The sequence below is a fragment of the Rhododendron vialii genome, chromosome 9a (genome assembly GCF_030253575.1).
Source record: "Rhododendron vialii isolate Sample 1 chromosome 9a, ASM3025357v1".
Taxonomy (NCBI): domain Eukaryota; kingdom Viridiplantae; phylum Streptophyta; class Magnoliopsida; order Ericales; family Ericaceae; genus Rhododendron; species Rhododendron vialii.
In genome coordinates, this window is record NC_080565.1 from 34,119,302 (window position 1) to 34,144,071 (window position 24,770).

At 38.1% G+C, this 24,770-nt stretch overlaps 3 protein-coding genes across 3 annotated transcripts; all 3 read left to right on the top strand.

Moving 5' to 3' along the window:
• The first annotated feature begins 7,407 nt into the window (after positions 1-7,407).
• On the top strand, positions 7,408-10,734 carry LOC131300288 (probable cysteine protease RD19D). Its single transcript, XM_058326050.1, has 4 exons — positions 7,408-8,003; positions 9,034-9,153; positions 9,399-9,642; positions 10,292-10,734. Exons 1-4 carry the CDS (start codon positions 7,500-7,502, stop codon positions 10,558-10,560), a joined length of 1,137 nt encoding a protein of 378 aa, XP_058182033.1. The 5' UTR covers positions 7,408-7,499; the 3' UTR covers positions 10,561-10,734.
• A 2,779-nt stretch (positions 10,735-13,513) lies between these two features.
• Positions 13,514-19,874, top strand: LOC131300287 (serine carboxypeptidase-like). The gene is made up of 9 exons (XM_058326049.1): positions 13,514-14,120; positions 15,204-15,372; positions 16,877-16,996; positions 17,474-17,617; positions 17,700-17,850; positions 18,189-18,277; positions 18,533-18,791; positions 18,885-19,018; positions 19,593-19,874. The coding sequence occupies exons 1-9, from the start codon at positions 13,795-13,797 to the stop codon at positions 19,719-19,721; spliced, it is 1,521 nt and encodes a 506-aa protein (XP_058182032.1). The 5' UTR covers positions 13,514-13,794; the 3' UTR covers positions 19,722-19,874.
• Positions 19,875-21,192: 1,318 nt separating this feature from the next.
• LOC131300289 (U11/U12 small nuclear ribonucleoprotein 31 kDa protein) lies at positions 21,193-22,992 on the top strand. The gene is made up of 2 exons (XM_058326051.1): positions 21,193-22,157; positions 22,566-22,992. The coding sequence occupies exon 1, from the start codon at positions 21,283-21,285 to the stop codon at positions 22,072-22,074; it is 792 nt and encodes a 263-aa protein (XP_058182034.1). The 5' UTR covers positions 21,193-21,282; the 3' UTR covers positions 22,075-22,157; positions 22,566-22,992.
• Positions 22,993-24,770: the final 1,778 nt, after the last annotated feature.

Below are 24,770 nucleotides of genomic sequence, written 5' to 3' on the forward strand. Positions count from 1 at the left end.
CTAGTCACACGAAACATTATATTGATCGAATAACGTTTGACGATTTTTTTCAGTACACATTTATCTTGAGAGAACTGGGTTAAGAGTCAGTATTGCACTTATGCTTTCAAAATTGGCTTTTCTCAAGTTAGATGTGTTCGGAGAGGATCAAAGTCCTCAAATTAACATCCTATTTTGAGAAGATAATTTTCACTCAAGACATTAATACTTTGATCATCCTTTAAATAAATTTATTGCGACTGCATTTTTTGTTTTTGTTTTGGTAAATTTTGCCTCTAAATATGACAATCTTTTAGGTTTGTTAATACTTCCCCCGTTCTTAAATAGTTGTCCACCATATTTTTACGTGCAATTTTTGAACCAAAATATAAGATAATTTCATGCAAATTTTAAAAATTATGCGCGAAAATGTACACTTATAGTGAGAGAGAGAGAGAGAGAGAGAGAGAGAGAGAGAGAGAGAGAGAGAGAGAGAGAGAGAGAGAGAGAGATTAACAAGGGCAAAATGGACCATTAAACTAATTTAAGAATGAAAACATAAGTATTTAAATTTATTAAGATGAACACCTAAATAAGTCCTCTTTAAATAGGAAGCTTATTTATTTTCTTTTTCTTTTTTTAAACGGATGGTAGATTTTTTTTTTTTTGACAAGTCAAACGGATGGTAGATGATTTGGATATATAACCACTTCCATAATACCATGGTTTTCCTCTGTATCCGGGAAAACCATGTCCAGTGATATCATGCTTGCCTCCGGAGGTGAAGTCATGCTGTTGTGTCCTGCTCCAAATAATTCAAAAGTTGTTCCCTTTGTCCAAAGCCCACTATCAAATTAGCCCACTTCATTTTTCTTTAATCTCTACTTTTCCTCACAAAAAGACTTTCTTTCACCTTTAAACGCAAAAACTTAAAACGCTTGTAAAAGTTGCAAGTATATAAATGCATTAAATTCTCTAATTCACCTTTAAGTGAGGAGAAAAATAATTCGAGAGATATTCTATTTCTACAATCACCATCGGAATCTACAACTCCGTGCCAAAGCATTGGTCGATCTTTCTATTTCACCACCACCCACTCAATCTGGCGTATTTTAAAAAAGTTCTAAAGTGAAGTTGCATATAGTACCTTTCAGCTATGGCTCTTCGTAAATGATGTTTGGAGAGGTAAAGTTAGAGAGAAATGCTGGGTGCAAAGAAAATTGGCAAAGAAAGTACCCTTAAAGTGTACATAAACGGCTTAGATACACTGCATAGTGAATCTGAGCTGTTCATGTACACTTCAAAAATATTTTCTTTGCCAATTTTATATGTTCCTAACACTCCTCGAAGTTAGAAGAGTTTCCTCGTCACGGTTAATTAAAACGAAAAGTGAATAAAAGAAGAAGTGGGATTGCATCTTGCCAAGCATTCAAAGTGCTTGGGGAGAATATTTTACCGGATTAAGATCTCGGAATTTGTCTGGTTAGATTTATGTACATCTGGACATAAATGTGTCAATAGTACCGTTTGATATATATAGGGGACCATTTAGTATTTTGTGGAATTTACATGCATTGAACAATTTCGAACACATCTGTATCCGGATTTGTATATATAATTGTAAGTGTTGCTCAACATCCAATAGTTGGGTTCAACTGAGGAAGCTAGAGGGTACGTTCGTAGGAGGACTTCAGGTTCAAATGACTGGCTTTATTCATTTCAAGCGAAATCTCACATCGATTTTAAGGATCAAAGCAAGTTTGAAGACTCGCTATTGGATTTGTGTTCTATTCAAGAACGTGTAATATTGTCATCGATCACTACACCTGAGTCTTTGTTTCTACACAAGTCGCCGTCCTTCTTTTGCATATATTCTCCACTGCAAGCATGCATTGTACTTCAAGATTGTTGTCTTTCAGAAAATTCTCACCATGGATTCATTCTTACCAAATTAAATCAGCATTAATTCGCAATTCATGAGGGTCGTTCTAGGCTTTTAGAGATTAAAAAAAAAAAAAGAAGCCTTGATTATTAATAATAAGCTAAATAAATTACTTGCGAAAGTACACCATGTTGCTCTATTAAGACTGTCAATTCATCCAAGCAAAATGGATTCCTATGGTTTTCACTTAATATTCGAACAAAGTCCATCGTCAATGTTTAACTAAGTTGTTTGCATTGTACACGACTGTCGGAACTAATTAGGCGGTGTTCCAAATTAACAGTAAAAAGAATTTTCAGAAAAAGAAGGTTTTTCAAGCTCAAACATAATGAAAATAAAAAATAAATTTTTATTTTTTTTGCACCGTTTAAAAGATTTCAATGAGATCTATCAAACAAGATCCATATTGGTAGGAAAATTATTTGCGTAAACACATGATTTTTGAGCTTAAAATTATCTTCTTTTTCTAAAAGTTATTTTTTCTCAAAAGTGGAACACCCCCTTACTACTAAAACTGATCATCACACTGATCATGAGTTCCTTCCAACATTAATTGTTTTTAATGAAAAAGCATATATATATATATGCTTTCATCGTCATGTATAGAATAAAAGAATAACTTTTGATGTTTACTCCGTTGGCCTTGTTCGTATGGTGGATATATAGGATCGCAACATTTTTCCACAAAACAGACACGAAATCCATCTTTTTGGATTAAAAAATCAGCAGTATTATGATCGTGTTTTGGAGTCTAATGAACACACTTTTTAGAGAAACTAGCTAGCTAGCAACAAAAAAACCAAGGTAAGCTAATGGCGCAACAGGAGTTTAAAAAATAGTAATTTTCTAGGTACTAATTAAATATCGTAAACTCTTGACACATGCAAATAATTCGGGGGCGGCTGCACTATAGTTCTGGGGTTTCAAACGAATCCCCTGAACGCCAAAAATGCATCAAAATTTTGTATATATATATTTTTTAACGTATAGTTTGATTTTTTTTTTTAAAATATTGTTGGCACTCAATAACTTATACGTAGCCAAAGAAAATGATAGTTCAATAATTAAGATTGTGAGTAAGTAGGTAATGTAGCTGAACAAAACAAAATAAACTGAAGCAAATAATTTTTCAATGTAAATAAACATGTTAAAATTTATTTTAATTCCAAAGATTTGCCCTAGTGATCAAAGACTGAAATCTAGGAATTTGTTCTCTCCGAAGGTTTCAAGTTGAAACCTCTAATTAGATGTTGTCAATACCTTTGGGGTCAGTCCATAGGGAGCATTTGCTTCGACTTCAAGTGAGGCCCATGCTAGTGGACGGTGGTTATGGTCCTCAGGGATTAGTCGAGGTGTGCGTAAGTTGGCCCGGACACCTTGTTATAAAAAAAATACTATATATTTATTTTATATAGAGCTCTACATACGAAAAAAAATTCTTTACTTGTTTTTTTGTCACCGCGGAATTTAAATCCTGGAGTCGCCCCCGACAAATATAACGATAGATTATAGTTTTCTTATTTTCTTTCTCAATTTTAATAAACAAAAACGTCTCGTAATATCTGTTCATGCACTCACACTCTGCAAATCCTCCATGCGACCTCTTAGAACAAAAGATACACCAAGTCAATAACAATCACCACCAGTCCACCACCACCACCACCAAAGTGTTTAAAAGCAGATATTCTACCAGATTAGTGTCTGAGTGGAAGTCTGCATACGTACATAAATTTGTGAGCATATATTCGGACATATCTGTGTACAAAACCGAATAATATACAAAAATTGTATCATGTAGGAATATCTCTTTCAACTCTATTGAACTTACATACATGCATCGAACGATTTCGATTATATCTGTATTTGGTTCCGTACGTGCACACTGCACATAAATGTGTATATATACAATCATCACCAATAGTTGTCTACTACGTAATATGACAACTTTAAAAAAAAAATTATAAAAAATAGTACTAATTTTAAGTTCTCATTTTGCCTCGATCGTAGTTAATTTTTTTAGAATAAAGTTTTTTTTTTACCGCACTATTTATACTAACATATGAGATTTTGTACATATATTATTTGTTAATAGATGAGCTAGTAAAGTTAAGATAATTTTTAGACACTCTATTACAAATTTCTGAAATCATGACCGAGCCAAAACCCTAATACTCTCCAAGAAACTAGTAGTAATAGTAATATCCAATGACATCATGCTTTCGCTCAACAACAACTTTTAGATGATCTCATTACGGCCCGTTAAAACAATTTAAAAGCTCTTAATTTTAACTTTATTAATTAATGAAGTCCATCGTCGATGTTTATATAAGGAGAAAAAATTCTTTCCACCACGCATTGCGGGCCCCGCCGTATTTTTTTTTAGCTGAATCATTCATCTTGTAGGGCCCGCATATTAGTACATTCACACAAATAAAATCATATTTATTGGATATTGATAGGTATATTAAAAATTAAATCTTAGTTTATAAAATACGGAGTAGACGACTATAGATAGTTTAACTTTAAATTTATCTACCGTCAATTTTTTAAACCAAACTTCAATTTTTTATATACTTATCCATATCCGATAAAGCTGATTTTTTTGAAAAAATGTACTATTTTGCGAGCCCTACAAGATGAACGATTCAGATTATTATAATATACGCATGGTGGGACCCACAATTTGTGGCGGTGGAAAACTTGGTTTTTCACGTAAGAAGCATGGAATTTACACTCTTATATAAGTTGTTTAATACATAGGAGTAGTATAATTCCTTGGCCTACTTCTTGTATTTCGATCTGCAGTTTCCAACACTAACACTAACACTAACTTAATTGCAACTTTAATTAATGAGAAAAGCATATACTTTCATTGTCATTCCCATATTAAAAAAACTAACATGCCTAACACTTGATGTTTCTTCTGTCGGCATCATTCATAGCACGGGGAATAACATGGTGGTGGATAGGATCGCACCATTTCCCTCCCCGTTCCGGTCAAGGGCATGTCATTCATGATTTATGCCGGGAATAAGAGATTCACAATAGAGTTTTCTCTTGCGGCCTGGCTTTAAAAGTTTGCTAAGTTTCAAACTCAAGATGTTTAATTAGGATTACGGCTCATCCCTGTTGCTACTTGAACTATCCCTTGGGGTTTAGGATCGCACAATTTTCCCACGCAATATCATGAATGAGACAAGGAACCCATCTTTTGACATAAAATAAATAATATTAACTTTGCCAATATTGTAGCTTTCCGTAGACTCGAACCCTAGACATCCTCCTTAAAAGTCAAAGGGTACGAAAAACCAGATGGGATAAGAGCCACCTAGTTATTGTATGCGTTCACTAAGTAGGTTTTTTTTGTCTTTTTAAAGAAATGTAAGAATTTCATTGATAACAAGCAAAACAGTTACTCTCTAGATAATCCCTAAAGAGTTTCATTGAGAATACAAACTTGACTTAGACATTCTAAACAATGTTGGTGTTTAAAACTAAAATTAAAGGCTCAATTAGAAATCCGTAAAATTTATATTTTTTATCCCAAAGTTTTAAGGATTTTGGCAAATTAATTTATCACTAAAATATTGTTTAAAATTATCGTATGCTCTGTCGTTTATCAAACTCTCGTGGGCTTGGCCCAGCCGAGCTGGGGTTCACTTGACTAAGCCCACTGAAGAATACCTTGACCCCAAAAAATGGAGTTTGAATGAAGATGTATCAACTACTCCAGTTGAAATATCTAGCACCGACGAATAATAAGGCCTCGTTTTCACTAACCTAAAAAATGCAGTACTTGACTTTTTTGTTTTGATTTTACTAAAAAAAATCGCATTCATTTGTTTTGTGTCAAACTTTTAAGATTACTAGTTCGGCTCCACGAGAGGAATCGAAAAATTAAAAAATTATGACATTTACCCAATATTTTGCTAGAAACATTTAAGAAAAAAATTTGTAAAAACCAGTTTTTTTGACTTTTTCTTGGATATATATTCCAAATTTTTGGATAAATGACATAATTTTTTTACTTTTCTGATTCATCTCGCTTAGATGAACCGAAAATCCATAAAAGTTTGGCATAGAACTAATAAATGCGAATTTTAAAAAAAAAAAGCCTAATTCAAACTTGAAAATATTACGACCCTGGTACGAACTTTACCACTTGCAAGATTTGTACAAAACTGTTTTGGATCTATTTCAATTATTTTTGGACTTAAAACGGAAGTAAGCCTGGCCCAATGAGGTCCAAAGAAGCCTAAAAGGCCCAACTCGAATACCCAATTTCTGACCCGAAAGTTTTACTTAGCGACCATGACGTAAAAGTTTGCGGCCAAGTTGTGAACGAACTAGGGGTGAGCAAAAAATCCGTCAAACCGCGAATCCAATCCAGACCAATCCAAACCGAAAGGTTTTGTTTGGTTTTTTAGAAGTATGGTTTGGTCATGGTTTAAAAAAATTAAAAACCGCATTATATGGTTTGGTTTGTGGATTCACGTTCACGGTTATGGTTTCAAACCGATCCGAACCGTATAATACACACACACATATATATATTTATAGTGTTATATATATATAATTTAATTATGATTGACCAAATAAATATGAGAGCCTTAGTCAACTACTTTTCTAATTTATTGATCCTATTAAATTCACCGGAATATATAGTTTTCCTTCCCTTCCAAGATAATTTGGACTAAACTTCTATATATCACAACAAGTTGGTTGCTGTCATGTTGCTGCTGCTACCCTTTTGCTGCCTCATTTCAATTCAATAGTTTAAGAATTTGCTTTGGCCTTTTTTTTTTGGCTAAATTATCTTAAGATGTGTTTAGTAGTTGGTATTTTTAGTTGGTTCATTTTAGTAACTTACCATTATTCATTTTTTTTAGTTAAGACTTGAGGCAATGGTTGGTATTCTACCCTTAATTAGTTGGTTGATATTAGTAATTTAGTATGTTTTGATAATTTGTTAGTGTGTTTTGGTAATTTGAATAGAATTGGTTTTAATATGACGTTTTCTTTAGTTTATCTTCATAATTTTAAGTACTTAAATATTTTTTTTGAAGATAATAGATTAGTTCAAAGTAAACCGTGGTTTAAAACCGAAACCGAACCGTATTTAATGGTTTGGATTGGTTTGGTTCTATACTTTTTGTGGGTTGGTTTGGTTCTCCAAATTCATGATCCGTAGGTATTGGTTTGGTTTGTGGTTTACTATAAAACCGAACCAATCCGGACCATGCTCACCCGTAGAACGAACTATGATTTGAATCAATAAAATGGAAGTTCCAGTGCTTCTTGAACCTGCGAGGTTAAACCAACCGATACTACGGCGTCGTTTATTGTTCCAAATGGGTCCGTCAAAGTGTCTGAGACCTCAGAGGCAGGTGGCAACATATCAGGACAACACGTGGATCACCCCATCCACGTGTCAACAGCAATATCTGCATGGAAAACCCACATTTCTCTTCTCTTCGCATTTTCATCACCGATTCCAAATATTCTTGACGATTTTATCCCACCCCCCAAGAAAGTTTCATTGCTCTCTCACTGTTCTTGATCATCACCACCAGAAATCATGGCTGGACCCCGTCTGGCTTTCGCCGCCGGCATCATCACCGCCGTCTTAACCTGCGCGCTCACCGTCTCCTCCTCAAATATCCTGCACGCGACCCCACCCCAGGACCCAGAGATAATACTCCAAGTCATAGACAATGGCCACCACCACCACCACCTTCTGGGGACCCACACGGAACGACACTTCCGGGGCTTCGTGAGGGACTACGGGAAGGAGTACCCGACGAGGGAGGAGTACGTGCGCCGCCTCGGGATATTCGCCGAGAACCTGGTCAGGGCGGCGGAGCACCAGGCGCTGGACCCCACCGCGGTGCACGGCATCACGCCGTTCTCCGACTTGTCGGCAGAGGAGTTCGAGGCTATGTACTTGGGGGTTAGGGGCGGTGGTGGCGGGGCTCAGTTGGTGAATGGGGTTAGGGGTACGGCGGAGGAGATGGAGGTGGAGGGCTTGCCGGAGAGTTTTGATTGGAGGGAGAAAGGGGCTGTTACTGAGGTGAAGATGCAGGTATGAATTCGATCGAGTACTCAACTTGTTAGTAAAAAATTTCATTTTTTTTTTTTTTAAAGTTTTCCTAATTTAACCCCTGAAATTATGATTTTTAAATACAAATCGAGTGGTTCAGAGTGCTCCTATTTTCTAAGATTATTGGTCAAAGATGATGTCCCTTTGTAATTATGCATAATATGGATATTGGATAGGGGGTCCTATCTCTTCATGGATAGGTTTTTCGGCCGTTGGATTGTGTGATTTTTTCATTTTTATTGTTATGTATTATATCCAACGCCATAAAACCTTCGGCACTGAGGCAATAAGTTTTCGGCATGGAGTGGAGGATCCTGCCTCCTATGGGTCGGAACGAGGTTGTTTGCCAGGACTTGTGAAACGCTATGTTTAGTTACTTTCTTGATAACTCAGGTCAGCTGAAGTGTACGTAGAAAAATTTAACTATCCATTAGAAAAAGTCCAATTGAAGCATTGCTCATTTTGTATTGGCCCTTGTCACCTTCTTGATTAGTTAGGGTTCAGGCCACCTTACGTGTAACTTTCACTATCTACTAGCGAAAGTCCAATTAGAGCTTTGGTTGGCCCACCAGAGTCTTGAGACCTAAGAGAGAGTGAACACGTTTGAGGGCTTGCGTATGAGGCCAATCCTTCCTGAGGTTCATGCTTCAAAAAGCTATTAAATCTTTGCCATGCTCCATTGACTTTGACACACGCAAGTTTCTAAGAGTGGATAGCAATTTTTTTATTGCTCCTATTCAAGATCTTTATAGACTAGCTTAGATATCAACATCCCGCAGGGAAAGAAATCTCGAGCTCTGTTTAGGTTACATAATGAAATCACATAATTTGGTTAGCGCGTGGGTTTAATTTTTTTTCTTCGAGTTTTTCTTATTTTTTTCTTTCAGCTCTAAAAACAAAACTGAACATAAGCTTGTGGATCAAGATGGTTGTTCGTTATGGGAAAATTCTCTGTTTTTCCCATGGTTACTTTCTCAGGGTTAGAAGTTGAGTTCTGGTAAGGTTGATGCAGGGTACTTGTGGATCATGTTGGGCTTTTAGCACCACAGGAACCATTGAAGGAGCCAACTACATTGCAACCGGGAAGCTCCTCAATTTGAGCGAGCAACAGCTTGTAGATTGTGATCACACGGTACTTAGCTTCTATTTCCTTATCTTTCGGTCTTTCATCTTCCTTTCTTTATTTATGCGAACATATCTAATACTAATACATAGGACACTTTTTAGCAATAGAGACAATATCATGCAGATGTTAGATTCTAGAACATTTCTAGCTTTGGCTTGTCTTTTATCTTTAGAAGAAAGATATGTGGGAGAAGTGTTGGAGTACCGTGGAATTTTCGATTTTGCTGACACAAAGTCCTTTTTTGTGTGTAGTGCGATGCGAAAGACAAAACGGCTTGTAATAACGGATGCTCAGGAGGGCTAATGACAAATGCTTACAAGTATTTGATTGATGCGGGAGGCATAGAAGAAGAGGATTCATATCCATATACGGGAAAGCGAGGTGACTGTAAGTTCAATCCTGAGAAAGCAGCTGTCAAAGTTGTGAATTTCACCAATGTCCCTATTGATGAGAAACAAATAGCAGCACACCTCGTCCATCACGGCCCTCTTGCAGGTATTCTACCTAAAATTATGGGGTTCAACTCCCCGCTTTATTCGCCCTTTTTGGTGGTGCTTTCACCTTCTTACGGTAGCAACTCCATGTATGGCCTTCGATGTATTCGTTCTTCTTCTATTTGCAACTTGGCGGTACGTTTCTTTTTTTTTTAACTGATGGCTATACAATCTGATATTGCACTATTGCAGGATTTAAAACATATTCTTTTAGAGAACTTTGAATACACTTTCATAGAAAAATTAACCTGGTTGTTGTTTTCTTTCTGAAATTTTGGCGAAAACATTGGTATTACATTAGTATATGTTTGGATCTCACTTTGGAAATTGAAAGAGAAATACTTAACGTACTTGTAATATAACAGACAGAAAACGGAAAGAGGGTTTTGCGTGACAAAGTATTACTTTGCTGCCTTCTCATTTGGTAGCCGAACGAAAGAAGGAAAAAGGTAGAGAGGAAGCTAACTTCTTTCGCTTTCTGTTGTTTCTCTATCCTTCGGTTTTATCATTTCTACTCGTTGTATGAATTGTAGACTCAAACATTCATTTAGTAAGAAAATTGCTATTACATGAAGCAATCGTGGTAAAACATCTTGCCTTAGCATGGATTTTCTTTGGAAATTAACCTCGAGTGCTATCGACACATGCAGTAGGGCTGAATGCTGTTTTCATGCAAACTTACATCGGAGGAGTCTCGTGTCCGCTTATCTGCGGCAAGAGGTGGGTCAACCATGGTGTGTTGCTTGTAGGGTACGGTTCCAAAGGTTTCTCGATTCTCAGGCTTGGAAACCAGCCATACTGGATCATCAAGAACTCGTGGGGACAGAGGTGGGGGATGCACGGCTACTATCACCTTTGCAGGGGACGCGGCATGTGCGGAATGAACACCATGGTCTCCGCTGTTATGACGCAAACCTAGTAAAACGTACTATGCGGCATGTGCGGAATGAACACCATGGTCTCCACGGTTATGACTCACACCTAGTAAAACGTACTATTCGGGTGCTCGACACTTCTTTCATAAAATGGTTAGAAAGAGTTGAAAGATCAGTATATTAGTAAGTTCTTTGTTTAATCTTCGGTACTTTGAAAATCTTCTGCTTACCGCTTTCTGATACATTATTAGATCGTAAGTGCAGTATACTTACAATGGGGAGTGCTAGGTACAAAGAAAATGTATTTGGAAACTACCCCGAAAGAGCAAAAGTGAATCTGTGCTATTGGTTTGCCTTTTCGGGGTAATTTCCGGGTACGTTTTTTTTGGCATTGTACTTGTCTTTCTTCTCCTTCACTTTGTTGAACTGAAGACATGTCATGATGTCTTCAGAATTTTGAAAGGAGTATTAATATTGTGTGTTTAAAACAGGATTATTAACCCAAAATTTCACTTGGAACTGCGTACAGAATTTGTATGTTACCAAATTTTGGAACAATGAAATACGTCAAACAATTAATCAGCTCATCCAGTTTTATTTATATGAGAGAGATCACATGAATAATTTCAGGCTTAGTTCAATAATCTGAGTCAAACAAAATTCAATGTGATTGGAGTGGAGAGCATACAATTAATCAAGTATTTCTCCACTTTACTAGCTGTCCACGTCTCCTTTCCTTCGAAGCTAAGGAAAAACCTTTTGGCTTATTTTTTCTAGAAACCTTCTCGAATATCAGCTTGTATGTTAAAGCATCCAACTCCAAACCAATTGGCTAAGAGTGGAGAGGCCGCCCAGGCTTATATACTAGTTTTGGAGGAGATAATTAACCAATGTGGGACAAATCCCAACACTCCCCCGCACGTGCGACCCCCGATTCGCAAGTGGAGAGGTCAACAAAGGATCCGAAACACACGGATCACAATGAAACAAAGTGCAACTATGGCACAAACAAAGGGGAAAAGCCTCCGAAAGCCTAGCTTTGATACCATGTTAAAGCATCCAACTCCAAACCAATTGGCTAAGAGTGGAGAGGCCGCCCAGGCTTATATACTAGTTTTGGAGGAGATAATTAACCAATGTGGGACAAATCCCAACATGTATCACTTGGGTTGATTTTCAAAAGAGAAACTTATCTACGGCTCTAATAAGTTATTCACGGTTTTTCCGTGAATAAGTTTTTTCCTTTTCCAAAAGCAAGCTGGACTACTTATATATGCAAAAAGCCTAGCTATTTCTCCATAAAAAAAAAAATTTTAAAAAAAAAGCCCCTTGGTTATTTTTGGGAAACAACCTGACTTATAAGTACTTTTACCCGATTTATTTCTCTTAAAAAGCTTTAGGCCTCTTTAATACTTTTGAAAAACTACCGGTTAATCCCCTAAACAAAAATAAACCAAGAGAATAAATTCTTTACACTGCTGGTGTAAACATTTGTTTCTTCCAAATCAATTGCATTGCGACATGTGTCAAAACAGTGGTCTCAATTAATAAAACATGGCGATGTGGCGCAATACAATTGATTTGAAGGAAACAAATATTTTCCCCATTTATTCTCATAAACCAATCAACCAAGAAAACAAAATATGTTTCTATCATTAATTTCTTATTTAGGAATAAACCAATCAACCAAGAAAACAAAATACGTTCCATAAGTAATTTCATATTTAGGTGATGGGTTTGAAGAGAGTACGTACGAAACAAAAATGCTAGATCCACAAATATTTGCACAACACAAATGCACCAACAGGCTCACAAGTTGTGTGTGGGGAGCCACACACTGCACATCTAAGTGTGTGTGGATCTCACGCACACTTTGTGAGTGTGTTTTGTAGAACTTGAAAAAAGATGGGTTGGGGAAGATATTTTGAGGGTATTTAGGTAACCTCAGCTCTTTAGGGCGTGTTTGATAGGAGGTTTGGGAGGGGAGGATTGGATTAATAATCCCATGGGGCTATTAATTCCTTGTTTGGTTAGGTTTTTGGAGGGGGGACTAGTTGTCCCATGGGATTGTTAATCCCCTAAAATGGGGGTATTAGCAATACCATGGGGGAGGTGTTACTAGTAATCCCATCCCCATGGGATTGAGCAATACATGTTTAAAAACACACTTCAATCCCAATCCCAATCCTAATCCTAATCAAAACAAACATGTTATTTACAATCCCTTCCCATTCTCAATCCGAATCCCAATCCTAATCCCGTGCAAAACAAACATGAATAAATAATTCATCTTCTCATTAATAATTCTACCTCATTCTCAATCCCAATCCTAATCCCACGTTATTACGAATCCCCTCAAAACGAAATCTGCAATCAAACACGCCCTTAACGTGTTGGATTGTTTATTTTTTACTAGTTGAGGGCGGTTAAGTGATACAAGCACATAGTTGAGGGGATGTCCTCATTAAAATAAAATTAAAGCCCAAAACTTTTCTATCCACGCACACCGTTAGCATCACGAATCATCACTCGTCAGTTTCCTTGTACGTTTCCCCCTTCGAAAGCAACATCCCACGTAATACTCTCAACCCCTAAAGCCTTTTTAAAGCTTTTTCCGTTTCTCTTTCCCGCCTCCGAATCTTCAAAGCAACAATTAACCCACGAAACCCTGCTATGAGCGCACCCTCTTGTGTGCACCGGTTTCGTGGGATTTATATTCAGGAGTTTCGTATAAATGATCGAAGCTGATAAATTTTTTAAAAATATTTTTCAACGATTCCTGTAAATAATGAGCTTGTTAAGGTATTGGTAAGAGTTTCATTAATTCATTGCTCAATTTTCTAATAGTAAATTAGGCGTAGAATCGATCAAATTTTTATTGATATACGAATCAGCTGATTTTTTAAATGTATTATTATTCAAAATATGTTATAAACAAATAGAGCGATTTCGATTATTTGTATAAGTTCCCTAAGTGGCTCTCATGTAATGAGCTGTACATTTGGCGTGCACCAAATGGTGTGCCCGTAGCTTTATTGAATAAACACCGCAACCAACCACCAGTCTCTCTCTCTCTCTCTCTCTCTCTCTCTCTCCTGACGACACCTACACCACCCCAGACCACACCCCGCATCCTCAGCGAAAGTTAGTTCTGACCCCTTCTCTCTCTAAAACACCCCTCTCTCTCTCTCAAACGCCTCTCTCTCTATATCTATATATCTATATCTCTCTCTCCATATCCATTACTGCATCTGGAATCAAGATTATTATCCATATCCATGATGAGGGTGAGAGAAATGAAGGGTGTGATTTTGCTATGCTTCCTTCTCATCCTCCTCTCTCCTCTCTCCTCCGCGTTCCTCCGCATGCCCTCGGACGCCATGTTCCCGTCGCTGCAGGGCGAGAAGTTGATCAGAGAGCTCAACCTGTTCCCCAAGGAGTCCGTCAACGTCGTCGATCGCGGCGACGACTCTCTGCGGTCGACGGGATCGAGGATCGTCGAGAGGCGGTTCAGGTTTCCCAATCTGGCTGAGCCTAGCGTCACCGAGGAAGACCTAGGGCACCATGCGGGGTACTACAAGATCGAGAATTCTCACGCCGCTAGGTAATTCCAAAACCCAAGAGTTTTCATTTTGTGAAATTTCGATGATTTTTTTTGGTTTTGTCTAGGTTTGTTTTGTTGTTGTTTTTGCAATTGGGAATTTCGATGGGGGCTTTGTGGGTAGAATCAGTGTGGTTCTCCTCAGCTTTTTTGGGAGCTCTTCAAGATTTGTGAGTTTTGTCTTTATGCAAATGTTCTTCGCGGTTGTTAGTCTTGTCAAACTTTTGTGGATTATTGGTTTGTCCTAATCAAAAATTCAGAAAAATAAAAAAAATTTACTTTACCCACATATTTTTGGGCTTTATCTTGGATAGAAGTAAAAAAAATTTATTTTTCCGATTTCTCTCGACAATACGAATCAATAATCCATTAAATGGTCACATAAACAAATTTGAATAAGGACAAAACAAGAAAAAAAAAAGCCCAAAAAACCGGGAGGAACGGGGGCTCAACGTGGATTGATTGGAACCCAAGGGCAAGGGTTTGGCCTGGTGGCTGGTGGTGAAGGCCTGGAGTTAGGGTTTGCTCCCCCTTAGGGCTCATATTCGAGAGTGCTATCAACTCCGGTGGGGCCAATTCATACGGGCTTTGCCTTAACTTTAATTGGGCAGCCGCTGGTGGAAGGTAGGATTGGTCTCAGGATTAATCGAGATGCGCTTAAGTGAGCTAGAACAGCTGAGTTAAAAAATGAATGTGGATTGATAGGGTTTTTTATGGAGTTTTTCCATATATATTTTTTCAATCCGTGCAGGGATATTGAGATTTATTTATCTGTTTTGTTAGGTGTTGACTTATATAATGTAGACGAATATAGTTGAATTTTATAGATGGATGTGTGCATAGGTGTATGGAATATTACTGCTATAATAGCATTGGGCATTTGGGCTCATAAGCTTATGACATTTTTTTAAATGAAGGGCATGGAGACCAAAAGAGAATATCTACTTGCACGTTGTGGCAATTGCTATATTCCTTGCGTTTCATTTTGAGTGTTTCTTGGTTTACATTTTACATGCTAAAAAACGAGACGATTGTTTTTGGGTTGCTTTTGGTATTTTAATTTATATATTTTGTTTTTTCTTGTAGGATGTTCTACTTTTTCTTTGAATCACGGAACAGCAAGAAGGACCCTGTTGTTATTTGGTTGACTGGAGGACCAGGTTGTAGCAGCGAGTTGGCTATGTTCTATGAAAATGGGCCCTTCAACATTGCAAAAAACATGTCTCTCGGATGGAATGAGTACGGGTGGGACAAGGTACTGGTTCCAGAAATTCTTAGTAATTGAAAGCTTACGTTTGTCTAATATCATGTATTTTTTCTTATCTGCATAAATGTAGTTTAAGTACATTTGCCAAGAATTAAGTTTGAAAAGCTCAATGTGCCTTGCTTTGCACTGAATTACACGCTAGGGACTAGTCCTTAAGAAGTTAGATCGCATTATTTGTTGCCATTCTGAAGTCTATTATTGTTTTTGAGGAAGTGTGATGATATGGAATATTGACTCTTACATATGAAAGAGGGGGCATGTGGCTTTGTTGCTTAGCAAATACGCTGCAATACTAAGAGAGTGGCATTTAGGAGTTTATTGTTTATTGTGAAGCTTGTGGGTTAGACTCTTTTTATTCGAGTTCGTCTTCTTTAAAAAATATATAACTCCCATCATCCAACTATTTATTGACATGTTAACGACACTGGAGGCTTTGTGTGAGATGATCAAGGCTTGATTTGGCTTTGTTCATTAGATTTGTTTTACACAAAAAACATAGTGGACGACCCAGAGGACTTTAATAAAGCCCCCTTTTGCCTCACCCCGATCTCCCTGAAAAGAGGGTGAAGCAGCGGCTCCCTCCTATTACTATTACAGGGGTGGAGTCTAAGCTATGGCACCAGAAAGTCAAAGAGATTCCTTCCATAACCACTCGTGTAGTCTTCTTCCTGCCTCCCAGTTAGAGGCCCTATCTCGCTTTCCAAGTCTCATTATGTGGTTTGTGGTGATGATTGTTAACTTTCAGTCCACGGCAGATCATTGCAGCTATCATATTTGTCTTGGTTGCAGTTGGAATATATGCTGTCAAGATGAGAAAGTTATTCTGTATTTCTTTTGTATTTAGCAAATGAAAATGATGGCAGTTAGTTCAAAAAAGAGACCTCTCTTGACATCAGTGAGGATCTTCAACGAAAAGTCATGAATCCTTGTTATGAGATAATGGGTATTTTTTTTTTCAAACACATCAAAAGAGAGTGGGAAATGGGATTCATTTCAAGTTTCTTCAGTCAAATCAACTAGAAGTGTGGCGAATGCTTTTGAACACTGGTCTCATGAACTTATAGAAAAACCACTTCCCTCAGGCCTGAAATCAAGTACAAATGTACTATCCATTCACAGTTAAATCCTCCAAACCAAATCCCAAAAGTCAAAAGGACCCATTCCACCATATATGCAAATGTAAGGTAAAACCGTAAAGGTGAGAAGTACAGGGCAAGAAAAGGTAAGGTAAAGTTGAGCCATTTGGCTGTAGTCTCTGCGCATTATGATTTACATCATGAATGTGTCCATTTGTCCTTCACTATTGTCTAATAAGACCGGTACTTTATCTATCTTACTTTTTAACATGAGGATTTGATACTGATGGGACTTCTTGTCTGGTTGTTTCACACTGATATATTCTTTCTTTTGTTGTTCTTGGTGTTGGATGGCTAACTAGCTGTGACTGACTTCTGTGGAAAAAGTTAACCCAACTGCTACGATGTTTCTGCAGGCATCAAACCTTCTTTATGTGGATCAGCCTATTGGGACTGGATTTAGTTATAGCTCTGACAAACGTGATATACGACACAATGAAGACGGTGTTAGTAATGACTTGTATGATTTCTTACAGGTGTGTTTATTCAACCTTCAAAAGCTGTTTCTGAGAAATAAATTTCAGTCATCTTGTCAAACCACTTATTATTGCTTCATTAACTATGTGAAATCAGCAGTTACCGTTCAAATTTTGCTTGTGTTAATAATCACATGTCAGTCCAAATGTTTATGTTGGCAATCTTTTGGTACTAATTTTGTTCTTGTTTTTATATAGTTTGTTTGGCTTTTCTGAATAGATTCCACACTTGATTTATAAAAATAGTTAGAGGCGTCTTACATTCCATGTACAGCTTCACAATCTAACTCTGGGTAGTTTTCTGATTAGTTTGTCTTAAGTAACTGGATTCCGTTCTTTATGGCATTATTTCAAGGCTTTATAGTTTCGTTTGACCTGAAGATAGAGACTATTAAAGCAAAAATTGAATGCATAGGATAAATTAGAGTTATCAGTAGGACAGCCATGACTGAAGCTGGTTCATTTGCATAATACTAGGCCTTCTTTAAGGAGCATCCTGAGTATGTGGAAAATGACTTTTATATAACTGGAGAATCATATGCCGGGCACTACATACCTGCTTTTGCTGCTCGAGTCCACCGAGGAAACAAAGCCAAACAGGGAATTCACATAAACCTGAAGGTATGCCCGTAGTTATATAGATTTCAGTATTGTAATGCGTCATTTGAATTACTACTGAACTCGACTTACATTGCTTGTACAGGGTTTTGCCATTGGTAATGGCCTTACTGATCCTCTGATTCAGTACAGAGCATACACAGATTATGCTTTGGACATGGGGATTATTAAGAAATCTGAGTATAATCGTATCAACAAGGTGCTTCCCGTGTGTGAAACAGCAATAAAGCTCTGTGGTAATTTACCATTTCTTATTTGCACCTATTTTTGTTCTGTTGAAGGAGAGTCTTTCCTTTCCTTCTTTTTCTTTCTTAAGTCGGTTCCTACATGGGTTTTGTATTCCAGAACATGTCGGTTATTGAGTATCAGGATTCATGAGTGGTTTTCACTTTGTTTGGTTTTGAGATTTTTTTTTTGATGTAATGAGTGGTAATGAGTATAGAGAGAGAGATAGAGAAATTTATTGAGAATCGTGAAGAGAGTAAAAAAAAATTCAAAACTTGTAAGTGAATAAAGTGTTTATTTCTGTTGTTAGACTGAAGTTGAACATCTGTTCTGTTTTTTTCTTTTTCAGGCACTGATGGTACTATCTCTTGTGTGGCCTCATTCTTTGTTTGTAATAGCATATTCAGTAGCATCATGGCAATTGCTGGAGATGTCAACGTAAGAAACCCCACAAACTCTCCCTTCGTTAGTTACTATTAGCATGTTGGACTGCTTTGTAAACCATTTTCCACATATTTCCAAATCGTGTGGCATTCATGATGTTATAGAGAAAAATTCCTTGAAAAAACACAGTTTCTTGCGATAACGACCTTTATTTTGGTTCCAAATACTTGTTTGATAAGACAAAATGGCTTATGAATTGTTGAAAAGAGAGAATTGAGTATCGGATAGCTTTAATGTCTTTGTCTGCAGTACTATGACCTCAGAAAGAAGTGTGAGGGCAGCCTTTGCTATGACTTCTCGAATATGGAGCAATTTCTGAACCAGAAAACAGTTAGGGAAGCTCTTGGTGTTGGGGAAATAGACTTTGTTTCCTGCAGCCCCACTGTGTATCAGGCTATGCTGGTGGACTGGATGAGGAACCTTGAGGTTGGCATTCCTGCTCTTCTCGAGGATGGAATCAAGTTACTTGTGTATGCTGGAGAATATGATCTCATCTGCAACTGGCTTGGTAAGTCTTATTAAGCTAGATAACTATTGTTTAGGTTGTCATATCATTGGAAAGTGTCATTACTTATGTGGTATTAAATTTCTTTCTGAGCAGGTAATTCAAGATGGGTGCATGCCATGGAATGGACTGGTCAGAAAGAGTTTGTAGCATCTCCTGACGTTTCCTTCGAAGTTGATGGTTCTGAAGCAGGAATATTGAAGAGCCAGGGGCCTCTTAGTTTCCTCAAGGTCTCTCTCTCTCTCTCTCTCTCTCACACACACACACACACACACTCACTCACTCAAACACGTTAAGTTTTAGAGGTTCTTTATGTTGAAGGTGTTCTATTAAAATCTCATAAACAAAAGCCCTGATTGTTCACAATCAAAATAGCAGCAGTTTCAAGGGATGAAGAAGTTGACACTGAAAACTGTAGAATAGAAGATGCTAACTATTGTTCGGTGGGCGGTGGTTAAGGATCAAAAAAATGTGGCAAATGAGTAGACGCATGTGAAAGATCATTGAACTGCATCTAACTTAGTTTTTTGGCATTCTTTGAACCTTAGCTACTGCCGAGTGGGCCATTATTGAAAGTTGTAGTTGGTAGAAGTTGAGAGATCCAAAATTGAAGCAGTTTGTCGGGATAGCTTGAACAATCTATAAGCGTGACATTTTTTACATTTTCGAAAGGATTTTACATAGCTTCGGAAAGAAAGGAACACTAAACTGCTGCTCTCCTTGATATATTGCATGCCATATGGCTATATATCTGGTGATTGCTCATATTAACAGTTTTGCGTGGTCATGTGTGATGACAATCAGGTCCATGATGCCGGTCACATGGTTCCAATGGATCAACCCAAAGCAGCACTAGAGATGCTGAAGAGGTGGACTCAGGGCTCCCTGTCAGGATCCACCACGGAACCAGAAGGCTTGGTGTCCTCGATGTGATATTCTGAATGGGGTTTTCCTCGGCTTCTGAATAAGTTTGTAAATAGATATCAACAAGAACTTAGCTTTCTGTAGTATTGAACGCTTCCTGCACTTGGTGCCGTTGAAAAAAACTTTGTGAACCTAAAAAGAACAGCCCCCCTGGTTTGTCTATCCGTACTGTTTTGTTCTCTTAATTTGGCTTAATTTTAATGTCTCGATTCTAATTTGGCTTAATTTTTGAAAACAAAAAGTGATTCAAGATCGTACTGTTCGTATTTTTGAAATGAAATGCATCTAATCTTGATTGGGATAACAGCACTGATGTGTTGGATAATGAGGATTTCGTCATCCCTTTGTGTTCAGAGTTTATCAAAAAATGGAAATGGTTTTCTTCCCACAAATGTACTAAAATTTAACTTTAGTTGTTTTCTTCACACAGCACTGATGCATTGGACTAAAATACAAAGAGATTCAAATAGAAAATGTAAAACGGATTTTTTTCTATTTGAACACTGATGATTGGGGGTTACAACACTGATGCTTTGGACTAAGGAAAACATTTCATTTAAGGGTGTTTTGGCTAAATAAAGTCACTCAAGTTATTTTTTTATTTTTATTCAAAAAAATTTGCATTTTTTTTAGAGTATTGATTCATCTCAACGAGAGGAAGAGGAATTGAGAAAGTAAGAATATCGTTCAAACTTAATTTTTTTTGGACAGAAATTTTTGGATTTTTTTAAAAAAAATTGAGTCTGGATCACAATTTTTTATTTTTCAAATTTCTCCCATCGAGACGAACCAATAATCCAAAAAAATTTAATGCAAAATTAACAAATACGGAGTACGATTTTTTTTGAATGAACGAAAAAAAAAAACAAGTGGGTTAAGTTTTTGGAGAGAGAGAGAGACTGTTTAGGGGAGTGGAGTGGGCTCGGGCCCACAGGCTTGCTTGTCTATCAACGGAGGACAAGGAATTCAACACGAACTCGCGTTTAAGGAACGCGAGGTTACATAAAACGACGTCGCTTGGATTCATACACATTTCTCAGTTTGAACATGCGAAGTATGTTGGAACTTCGTAATTCGTAAATTGTGAACTCAATCTGGTTTATTTTCACAATCGAAATTGTTCAAGTTGTAGATTTTGTTAATCAGATAAAATATATTCAAGATTATATTAATCCAATATTGATTAGCCTATAATCGGAGATGATTTATATGAATTTTATCATGATAAAATACGTTCGAATTCACTGGATCAAACCCAATTTCATGAATCTCCTGAGTGCATCGTGTAATTCGTAAATTGTGAACTCATTTCGGTTCATTTCTATGATCTAAACTGTTCAAGTTATAGATCGTGTCACGAAGCTAAACCATGTTAAATATTGTATTAATCCAATGCTGATTAGTTCATAATCGGAGATGATTCGTGTGAAATTATTTTTATGAAGATGGACTTGGTCCCACAGGATGAAACCCAATATTGCTACGGTGAGGGATTCTTGTTCGATCTAGAGAGAGAAAACAGAGGGCAATTCTAGTCGAGTTGTAGAGAGAGAGAGAAAGAGAGAGAGAAATGGTGGGGAAGAACCACAGCGACGAAGACGAAGACGACACCTTCTACTACCGCTACTCCTCCGCCCCACCCCAACCCTCCTCCGCCTCCACTGCCAAGACCCTAGAAAAATCCTCCGGCGGCGGAAGCGGGAGGAGCGGAGGCCTCGCCCCGTCCAAGTCCACCGTCTACGTCAGCAACCTCGACTACACCCTCACCAACTCCGACCTCCACACCATCTTCTCCGCCTTCGGCAAGGTCGCCAAGGTCACCGTCGTCAAGGACCGCCGCACCCGCCTCAGCCGCGGCGTGGCCTTCGTCCTCTTCGTCTCCCGCGACGAGGCCCTCGCCGCCGTCCGCGGGGTTGACGGCAAGATCCTCAATTCCCGAACCCTGAAGGCCTCCATCGCCGCGGACAACGGCCGCACGACGGAGTTTATCCGGCGGAAGGTGTATAAGGATAAGAGCAGGTGTTATGAGTGTGGAGAGGAAGGGCATTTGTCGTACGAGTGTCCGAGGAATCAGTTGGGGGCGAGGGAGCGGCCGCAACCGAAACAGCCGCGGAGGGACGGGGAAGTAGGGGGGAGGGGCCGCAGGAGAGGCGGCGGGAGGGGAGAGGAGTTGGAAGAGGAGGAGGAGGAGGAGGGTGGGGAGGTAGTTTTCGAGGATGAGAACTGGGCGTCCGCGGTGGATACGGGGGCGGACAAGAGGTTGTTGATGAGGGAGAAAGAGGAGGGTAGGAAGAGGAAGAGGGAGGGGAAGAGAGAGAAGAAAGGCGGGTACTTTAGTGATGAGAGTGATGATGATGAGTAAACTAGGGTTTGTTTACATTCGCTCATCATCATCACTCTCATCACTAGGGTTTGGTTGGAACGTCTGCTTTTGATGGGCTAAAGGTACGTCCTTCCTCGTTAGGAAAATGCTAAACACAACCCATTATGGGGTGAATAATGTGTAAAGGGGATCGTATATTAGGAAGACTTTTTCTGTTATGTGTTTCTTCTAATGCTGATTTGGTTAGTAGTGCAAATGGGATTTATGAGGAATTAGAGTAGTGTTGGATTCTTAATATTTTGTCATCAAAGATTCACTTCGTGTATGCCAATGATTGTGAAGTAGAATTACAAGGATAGATTTGGAGTCGGGGCATTTGGTTTGTTGTTCCATTAGTAATTTAGTAACATATACAAGATCAACGAGAGTTGATGGAAAATTAGAAGTTGAAACAATTGTAGGATTGCTATGGTATCTTGACTCTTGAGCACTTTTTGAGCAGTTCCTCTTGCTATCTTTAAATCCTGCAGTTGAGTAGTGAAGTATAAGCAAACTTCTTGGGACTACTATCACAGGGGCGTTTGGTTATGTTTGATTTGTGAGAACTGAGAAGCATGGTGAGTCAGAGACATGATCATCAAATCCAACCTTGAACTCTTCAAGAGACAACATTCCGATTGGAGTTCCCCTAATTGTCATTGGCCAATGGCCAGATCAAATCTGAAGTGAGAATTAAAGCAACCCAAAGTAGGGATGGCAAGTTAACTGATCAGTCTTTCTTACTTCGTACAAACTGGCATATCTCAAGTTGTATTTTTATTCCATAGGTTGTTTTTCTTGTCGTGTCGATGGTTCTAGCGATTGGTTTTTAGCCATGCATAGGTTTTTTGCTCTGTTGTATATAAGGTTTTTCCTCTTGACAGTGTTTTCTAATAAAGTTCTCAGTTACCAAGAAAATCATTCTGATTGAAGAAGGGTGGGTGGACAACATTCTGAATGTCAGAGTGAAGACAGGTGGCTTGAGAATACTTAGAACATGCATTTCCAGTGTGTACGTACTAGAGGCCTAGATGGTGTTCCATGGCTTTTGGGAATTTCTTGAAATTCAAAGTTATCCTTTATCAATTATTTGTTTGGAAAGTGTGAAACTGGAAATTTTGCTCTGATTTGGCAGGAAAAAGTTGAGTCTAAGAGATTTTGGTCCGGATTTGCCCACAAAAAAAATGATTGATTCAGATTCAAATTCTCCAATTTGGCTTCCATTTCGGGTATTGATTTGACCTGGGGTTTTGAGTTAGGAAATGGAAATGGGGAGTGGGTAATAGGTTTGGGTTATTGTACCACAACCATAAAGTATTTGACTTTGTTTGCTTCTAATTATGTATTGCAGTAACTTTCCAACATCGTAGATAGTGAATCTCGATTCCTATAAGCTAGTTTGCGAATTTCTTTTTTTGGCTAAAAGACCAACTGAAAAGTTCAATATTATGCATGAAACATGTAGGTGTTAAAATGTACATTGAAAACCAGTACAGACCTTTAAATTGCATTAAATAAGGTCCGAACTTGCTTAGCACTGGGTTTCCATTTGCTGGTACTTGAAACAGATTCAAGGTCATGACCAAATCCCTTACATATTTATCAATACTCTCGATATCTATTACTCATGACTACGACCGTTAAGTGCCCGATGCGGCATTTAGAATGGGAAGTGGAGGAGGATGAGGAGGAGGGTTGGGAGGTGTTCGACAATGATAATTGGGCATCTGTGGTGGATACGGGTGCAGATGAGAGGTTGTTGATGAGAAAGAGGGAGGAGGGTGGGAAGAGGAAGACATGGGAAGAGAGAGAAGAGATCTGGGTATTTTAGTGATGAGAGTGATGATGGGCGACTGTAAACTGGGGGTTTCCTTGGAACATCTGATTTGAAGTATAGGCAGAGGAACGGTGTTTTTATGTTTGTTCTGTTTATGTGTGATTTTTGGGCTGTGTTTTTTGTATGCTAATTTGGTTGGTTAATGTTAAGGGGAATTGAAGTTGTGTTAGATGCTTAATATTTTTTATCAAAGATCCATTTTGTGAATGCAAATGATATTGTGAAGTAGAATTACCCGGTGTATGTCTGGTCTACCTTTTTCAGGGTCTAGGTTATGACTTTTTTAAGGTCGCAATGTCTGCAGGACAAAGTTGGAGAGGGAATTGAGACAATCATTTTGCAGTTTTGTCTTTGATGGTTCTGATTTTAGTTTCTTAAACGGGGATGTGCGAGAGTTGATGGAAAAGCAGAAGTTGAAACAACTAGCAGTATATCTTGTTTATCCTTGTCTCTTGCTTTCTTTTAATCCTGCAGTTGAGTAGTGAAGTATGAATAGCTTCTTAGAATACTGGGGTTTGGTTAATGTTTGTCCCTGTGAGCTGTGAGAAGCATGGTGATTTTGAGACGTGGTCATCATGTCCAACCTTAAGCTCTTTAGGAGACGATGTTCTGATCGAAGAAGGGTGGATTGAGAATATTGAGCACATGCATTTGTAGTGCGTAGAGATTGACTTTAGTGCTGAATTCTGTTTCATGGGTTTTCAAATTATGTGAAATTTCAAAACTCATCAGAAAGTGTTCATCTATATATTTATATACTGTACATACTATTTGTCAAAAAAGCGTGGAACTGTGTAAATTTTTCTTTGATTTGGCTGGAAAGTGTTGATTAAAAGAGATGTGGGTTAAACTTTGCCGC